Source organism: Propithecus coquereli, unplaced genomic scaffold (assembly GCF_000956105.1).
Source record: "Propithecus coquereli isolate 6110/MARCELLA unplaced genomic scaffold, Pcoq_1.0 Scaffold553, whole genome shotgun sequence".
Taxonomy (NCBI): domain Eukaryota; kingdom Metazoa; phylum Chordata; class Mammalia; order Primates; family Indriidae; genus Propithecus; species Propithecus coquereli.
Genome location: NW_012151430.1, coordinates 354,701 through 362,619, shown reverse-complemented (window position 1 = coordinate 362,619; position 7,919 = coordinate 354,701). Strand labels below are relative to the sequence as shown.

Sequence of the window (7,919 nt, the reverse complement as noted above, 5' to 3'; positions counted from 1 at the left end):
AGGAGAGGAAGAGCTGGATCCTCAGGACACAGGGTTTGCTGCTCAGAAGCGCTCTGCGGTCTGGGGTAAGGTGCTCACAGAGGCCAGAGAGCCCACGTGCAGCCTGCACTTCCCAGGACCCGATTCAGACAGCTGGCTCCCAAATCACCCACGTCGCCAGGATCTCGGCGGGGAAAAGAGCAACGCTGCAAGCTCCACCCCCCCAGAACTGGCCAGAACCACGGATGAAGCCATCCCACTCTGGATGAGAACAAGACTCGGGCAGGGACATCCCTGGCATTTGAGCGAAGGTGTGGCCCGGCGGACCACGGTTCTGTCGGCACGTACCAATGGAGGTGAAGAACTCCGCCTGCACGCAGCTCAGGACACCCAGCCAGGCCATCAGCAACGGGGACCCCCGGAGTTTCATGGTCACAGAGAACAGCGGCTGCAGGACATTCAATGACACCCACTGGAGCGACACAGCGAAAAAGAGCAACGTGGGTGAGGAGACACACACATGCACACACGTACACGCATTCAAACATGCCGCCACCCTGGCCTAGCACATTCAGGATCACCGGCAAAAAGAACACAGCGTGGAACCGGCGACGCACGCTCAATGCCGCTCCTGCTCTGGGGGCCACGTGCCCCGGGTAGACGGCTCATCCTCCCCATTCCTGGCAACCACCTGCAGCGTGAGGAGGGTACAGTCAGCTCTGGTTCCAATCATCTGTCGGTGCAGAACTCTGGCCTGCTCCTTCTCAGTTCACAGACTGCTGTTTGTCCCTATCTTACCTTCCAACATGGGGGCCGGCCCAGTGCCAGGTTCTGGTGACCCAGCCCCTGCCCACAAGGAGGAAACAGCATGAGAGAAAGAGAATTTGACACAATATGCCTAAGGGCACCCACCCCCAAACTGAGGCATACAAAAGACAGCCAGAAGAGGGATACAACGACCCTGCCAGCCTGCATCTGCTGGAGAGCGAGCGAGCAGTCGGGGTGGTGGCCCTGGGCAGACACCGCTCTTCCTGTAGTGAGGCTCCCTGGCAGACACGGCCCTCCCTGGCCCGTCACTGCTCATTCACAAATATTTACCGAAGACCCACGCCAGGCACGGAGCTAGGCACTCAGGATACAAAAATGGATCAGCCATACGTGGCCAAAACCTCAGGCTGGGCTGCGGACACGGGGAAGAAGCCAGCTGCTGCAGATGCAGTCAGACCCAGCCCTGAGGGCGGCTGGCACAGGCCGGGCACTGGTCGTGGACCTCGGCACACACGGCAACTCCAGACACCGTCCCCCGGCTCAGCGCCGCAGTCCAGATCGTCCTGGAGGAGCAGTGCCCATCCGCACCCCGCTCTACCTCAGCCAGATCCCACCAGAGTGCTCAAATGGAAATTTACTAAGAGAAAACAAAGAAAACAAAGGAAATACAACACCATAGGCTGCTCTATTCCTTTCAAACACTCTTGCTCACACCATCCGTGGTCATACCTTGGAGTGCTCAGAAAAAAGCGGCCAGGTTCCTTCGTTACACGAACACCAGCTGTCATTTCTCTGGAATGTGCCGTCCGGAGGCAGAGCCCCAGAGAACCACAGATGGGGTTTTGGGAAATGACTTAGCCAGAGCCTGCAAAGTCCCGCTCTGGTGACAGACAGGGATGGCGGCTGTGCTAGCCTGAGAGCGGGTGCCCCCAGCAACCCCCAGACCACCGCACCAACGCTGCTGTCTCCAGTGAGGGCTTCCTGCAGCCCCGCCCCGCTTCTCCCGGTCCTGGGCCCCCGGACCCAAAAGGCTTCGTACAAAAGGTCATCTAGTTAGGGTCAGGTTGGGAGAAGGCAGCATCCAAGAGGGACCGTGCCCCACAGTGTGGAGAAGCCAACTTCCACGCCGTCTCACGTCCGTACCGAGCTTGCTTAGAACACAGGAGGTGGGAGCATGTGCACCTGCCCAGCGCTCCGCAAAGCGTGCGGCGCTGCCGAAAGCCCTCCCAGGAACGCTCAGAAACCCACGCAGAACGGGCCTGGGGACGGCAACGCCACACTCTCTTTCTTGGGGAGCAAAGGGCACCGAGCCTGAGCACAGGACCAACGCCCACTGTCACGTGAGCCGCACCCCAGAGTTTAGAACCATGTTCGTCCCGGGTCAGGCACACAGCAAACAATGCTTCGTCGCAGAGTTGCTCAAATTAGGAAACTACAGCAGCAGCAGATTTTATATTTTTCATCTATTAGATCGTTACAGAGCACAAAGAATGACGCCGTACGTGCATCAACAGGGAGAGATCGAAGAGACACAGCAGAGTGACAAAAGCAGGCCCCAGGCAGCATGTACTCTATAATTCCATTTTGTGAGGAAAAATCAATGTGTGTGTGTGCACATACACACACAAGAAGAAAACTGTACATCTAGTTGTATCTTAGTAATTTTATTTTTCTGTTAATGCTTATTTGTTTTTCTAATCTTTCCACAAGGAATTTTACATGAATTAAAAAATATTTTATAATATGCTTAAAACATAAAGGAAACAAATCAGGCACATCTCAAATAGACCCCAAATGGGCCCTGGCGGTCCCAGTGTGGCCCCCCACGGGGAGCTCCTGCAGAGCCGGCCGACAGCCAGCGACCGTGATTCACCCACCAGGCACCTGGCACCATTTCCAAGCACAGGGAAATTCCAAGACACACAACCAGAGGTCCCCACGAAGCCTGCTCCTTGGAAAGGACATTTACAACCTGGCCAAATGGCCGTGAAGAGATATTTCCAGCTGCAAACCAACAGCATTCGTAGCTTCTCCCCTTACCTCATCAGGCCGGACCCTCTGCCAAGCTCCCAGCTGCAACCCAAATGGAACAGCTTGAGTTTTAACAATGTATTTAACAGCCCAGAGACAGAACATGGGCTTGCTGAGAACAAACAGGTCTTGCCTGGCACGGAACAAGCGGCCTTCTGTAAAGGGCTGAAACCTGCCTGAACCGGGCTCCCCGTGCCCCACGGCCACCTCCAGGATGACGGCGCTCAGAGGACCTGCATGCTCAGCCCAGGAGGAGCTGTGCAGAGGCTGCAGGAGGCCCTGCCACCAACGCACTTGGGTGTCCACTCGGGCCCACAAGCCGCTGTCACAGACCCACCTCAGGGAAGCGTGGGAGGCACCGTGCTCTCCTCAGGATCACACTGGTCTGAGCCGCTCCTAATTCCGCCTGCAGCCACCCTGGTCCCCACTGCCCTGGCCTCGCTCCCACCGCTCTCTGCAAAGCAGCCAGCGGCTTCCTGAAGGCCTCTTCGGCTCTGCACGGCCGTCAGGATCAAGTCCAACTCCTCAGCCCGGGCGCCCTCTTGGCCCTGTGCAACCTGGCCCTGCTGCCTTCTCCAGCCGCATCTCACAGCTCCGGGCTTCATACCTCCAACCACTGCTTCCTGCGGAAAATGTTCTCCTTCACTAAGAACCTAGTGAAGCCTGGATGTTCATCTGTATCTGTCCTCACACCTCCTCTGTCCAGGACCTGAACACGCTGACTTCCACGTCCCCACCTGGGTACCATCAACCCCACAAAGTCTCTGCTTCAGCAGCGAACAGCGGAGCAGCAGACGAGGCTGCTGAAGTCGACATGCAGAAGCCAGGCTGGGTTTCCAGTCGCGGTCTGGGCGGTCTGGGGTGAGACCAACTCCTGAGGAGGAGCGACACATGAAAACAAAACCCACACGCCACTATGATGGACGCACCCTACATACCGCCTTGCCGCCCTGGGTCTCACCCATCTCCCCGGCCACCTGCCCAGTGGACCCTGCGGGCGGGACCTCTGGCCCTCCCACAACTCCAGTGAAGCACCCCACGCCCTCCCCAGGGGCTGCCCGAGGGCCGTGGTCGTGCACCCAAGGAGTGAGAAGGAGTCACCTCCTCATGGGGCAACGCTGACCAACAAAGGACCGAAGACGAGAGAGCAGCAGATAAATTCTCTCGCCGGGCCTCCCACAGGGAACTGTTCCGAGGCCTGGAGTCTCCACAGAGCCTGTGCAGGGACGTCGATTGCTGAACAACGCTCTGTGCAGAGCGGCCAGCATGCTGAACCACCTCCGTGCATCTGCTTCCCATCCTTCTCCTCACTCTTCTCTCCCTTCGCCCTGGCTGCCCTGCAGCTGCACCTTTCAATAGTCCATTATGTACTTAAGCTCTGTCTCGGTCGGGCTCTGTGTTCTGGGAAACTAGTCTATGATAACCACTATTTATGCTCCAGAAATCTTCCACTTCCATCATCTCATTCTCAACAAAACCTTTAAACTAGACAACCCCCTCCATTGCGGATGGAAGATAAATATAAAAGACAGATAACTGAGGCTGAGAGAGGTTTTCCTACACACCTGACACCTGACGGCAAATCAGCGACAGAACCGAGACTCGATCCCAAAACACACTTTCTGCTGGATGTTGCTGCCACCCGATCCTGCCAGTAACAGCTGCCGCCTTACAGCACGAGGCGCTGGCAGAACATGCCTGCCCAGGTTAAGGGCTTTATCACGGGTTACCCCAAAGGTTCACAAAGCAAGCTGACGTGCCTGGCTGGACGACACCAGAAGGAGAAGAGCAACATGGACCCAGGAAACGTGGCACATGGCACCCTGAGTTCAGGCGGGCGGTCACTGGTACAGCAGACATCGCAGCTCTCGCAGATAAGCACCCGGCCAAGCTCGGGGCAAGGCAGCGCAGTCCAGCGGGCAGGCACACCTGCCCTGGGCTCAGACAGACCCAGAGCTAAGTCCCAGCTCTACCACCCCTTCCTGGCTTTGTGACCTTGCACAAGTTACAGACTTCTCTGAGCCTCAGTTTCCCCATCTATACAGTGGAGACAATATCAGGACCTGTATCTCATGGGGCTGCTGTGAGGACTGAGCAAGGTAACAGATGTCAGTGGGCAGCCCAGCACCAGGTACAGTTTATGCCAATCATCAGCACTCGGGACACCAGGGAAACATCACTGGACCCAACGCAGCCGACTGCCCAGCCCTCGTCGGTCAAGTCCTGGGTGAGGAAGAAGGTGCAAACAAGGCAGAAATTGAGCAATCTGCACGTCCAGGGAGAGCTGGAGGGGATGAAACATTCAGTCCAGGAGAGGCTGGACTCAGGTGTGATGCGGCACCTTGACCGTCAGGACACAGCCCTGCACCTGGCCAGTCGCTGGCTCTCAAGCTCACCGAGGAAAGTTCTGCGAAAGGCAGGGGGCTGGACCGACACTCTCGGATCTCAGGTACTTCTGTGACTCTGACCTGCTCCTTCCAGGCTCCTACAGGTACCCGGCCTGAGGATCTCCACCACACCCTGGCCCTCGGGAGCGCCAGGCCACACTCCAGCAAGTACTTCTTGCAAGGTCTAGAGCAAACGCTGGCGTGTGACGAGGCCCAGACATTCCATCTGAGCCGGACAGCATACTCCGCACACACTTAATCCTGTGCCCTGCGATGAACCAACTGGACAAAAAACTCTCTTGTAGGGCTCCAAGAAGTCTAGCCCAGACTTTCATTCCCCTCTGCTCTGAGAATAAAAACTGTCCTTCTATCCCTCATCCCATGTCCCTAACATAAAAACCACAGACCGCAGGACCCACCGGCCCTCCTTGCTCTAGGATAGGCTGATGTCCCACCCCTAGGGCACTTCAAAAGTCAACCGCTAGATAAGAGCGACTTTTGCAGCGTGTAGCTCTCACGCCAGCACTCTGCTGGGCTTGCACGTGCCTGCTGCGCGGCTTTTCCTGCCAACCTCCATCTGCAGAAAATTAAACTCTTGACAGATCCCAAGAGCCGGGGACACACCCACTAGCCCTCCACACACTATCGGCCAGCGTGGCCACAAGTCCGCCAAGGCCTTGCAGCCAGCCTCAGGCCCCCCAAGGAGGTGGGAGGGCAGACTCGAAAAAGGAGGCCTTCTCAGGAAATGACAAGACCCTAGGTTCCCTCTCCCCACTCATTCCTCAGCGCGGCACCCACGCAGTCTCTCCCTCTGATGAGCACTCACAGCCGGGCTCCTCCCTGCACCTGGCCAGCCGCCAGTGTGGAGCAGCAATCTCAGAGATTGTAAACTACCCACAGGCAAGAACAGGGCCTCAGCCACCTCCCAGGCACACCCTCGGCAGAAGCCAAGCACGCAGGGGGTACTCAGGGAATGAACGAGGATCAGCTGAGGCCGGTCTAAACCAGCGGCAAAGCAAGCACTCTCTTGGGTACCCCACTGCAGTTTGTGACAGAACAGAAGGGTCTATCACAAGCCACAGACAATGCCCTCGCTCAGCTGTCACCGTGTCTGCTTGCTGAGCTCCCTGAGAAGAGGGTGGTCCAGCATGACCACACCTTTGGAAGAAGGCCCCCAGCCAACTCACTCCATCCCTGCTACGTGGCTTCACTGGCTGGGCCACACTGCGGACCCTCTTGGCCGTGTGAGGACAAAAATGCACCAGAAGAAAAGAATCCAAAGCCCAAACATCCCGTGAGTGGGGAGAAGCACACAGGGAGCTGGGCCCTGAGGCCCTGACCCACAGGGAGAGACTGCGCCCTGGGCGGTTCAAGCACAAGCCAAAGGAAATCCTAGTGCATTTAACACAGAACTAAATGACGCAGGCTGCCGTCTCAGACGTGATACACGCTGAGGACAAGCAGCAGCTTACAAAAATGTCCTATACCTTCTTAGGTGGACTATGGATCTCTGCAAAGCCTGGGACATACGAGAATGCCCCGAGCTACAAACTGACATCCCCCAACCCTTGCTCTTAGGGCCAGGATCTCCTGCAAGAAGACCGGGGCTGGTCAAGCCCCAGAAGGTCTGCATCAGGAAGCACAGATCCAGGGCGTCCCCCTACAGCGAAAGACAACACTCTCAGTCTTGGGAGGGACCCCAGTGCTCTCCTGCATCATATAAAACTGTCAGGTTAGAACACAGAGACCAGCGGCACACCTGCGCTGCCCAGCAACACCTGAGGCAGAAGACGCCGGCTCAGGCTGCAAGGGCTCACCGGGCACCTTCCACAGGCATCATGCTCTCACTCCGAGCCCCTGTGGACAGGGTTCACGGGCAATCCCTCAAAGCGCCCCTTCCCCGTCACCTCGCTTCCACTAGAGTGGCATAGGGCATAATGGCAGCCAGGGTCTGCTCTCACCAATCTGTCCCTGCGTCCACCTGACCCTTCTGAAAGCCTTCGTCTGACCACTCCAGCTCGCACATCACCTCCTCCAGGAAGTCCTCTGCCAAGTGCCCATAGCCGTGACCCCGACCAACGCAGCACTCACCATACTGCTCTGGGCCGGGGCTTTCGGGTCTTCTGGTCCGCTCCCCCCTGGGCTAGCAGCTCCTCGCAGTTTCCGGCACACGGAACGGTCCGCTTGTTGAGTTAGTGAACTAATTACCGCGGGTCTCTGCGGCTGCTGAGGAAAAACAAGGCAGGTTCGACAGGGATGTTCCGGTCCGACAGCCTACCTAGGGGCACCGACCCGGACCCGGCCTGGCTAGACCGTCAGCGCCCGGCCCTCTCGGGAGGAGAACGGACCGCTCAGGGCCCGGCCGAGGCCCCCGCCCCAGGCGCGGCGCCCCGGGGTCAGGCCCCGCTTCCCGGGGCGCCGGACCAGGAAGGGCGCCGAGTTCCCGGCCCCGCCCGGCCGGGCCGAGCGACCGGCAGGAAGGGCGTCCCGAGCTCGGAAACGCGGGCGGCGGGGCAGGAGCCGGGCGGTGGGAAACGGGGAGCGGGGCGCGGGGCTGCGGCCCGGTCCGCGCGGCGGGCGGCGCGACCCGGCTCCGGCCCCCACCCTCGGCCCGGCGGGCAGGACACAGCTCCCGCGACCCCCGCTGGCGGCCCGGCCCCGCCGCTGACGGGGCGGCCGAGCGGGCAGCGCTCACCTGGACACGCGCCGCTCGCGGCGTTTCCAGAACATCCCGCGGCGCGGCCCGGCCGCTCG

The 7,919-nt window shown here is 58.8% G+C and overlaps 1 protein-coding gene across 7 annotated transcripts in view; it reads right to left on the bottom strand.

Annotated features, from left to right (window-relative positions):
* The window catches only part of P4HA2 (prolyl 4-hydroxylase, alpha polypeptide II), a 29,965-nt gene extending 22,052 nt beyond the window's left edge, over positions 1 to 7,913 (bottom strand). For 3 of the 7 annotated variants that reach the window (XM_012657636.1, XM_012657640.1, XM_012657638.1), the window contains exons 1-2: positions 7,257 to 7,462; positions 328 to 451 (exon numbers count right to left, since the gene is read on the bottom strand). In XM_012657636.1, coding sequence (XP_012513090.1) covers positions 328 to 451; positions 7,257 to 7,259 — 127 coding nt within the window. In that variant the 5' untranslated portion in view covers positions 7,260 to 7,462. Of the gene's footprint in view, positions 1 to 327; positions 452 to 7,256; positions 7,463 to 7,860 lie in introns of those variants that run through there. The other 4 variants (XM_012657639.1, XM_012657637.1, XM_012657634.1 and 1 more) reach the window with 3 other exon arrangements.
* Positions 7,914 to 7,919: the final 6 nt, after the last annotated feature.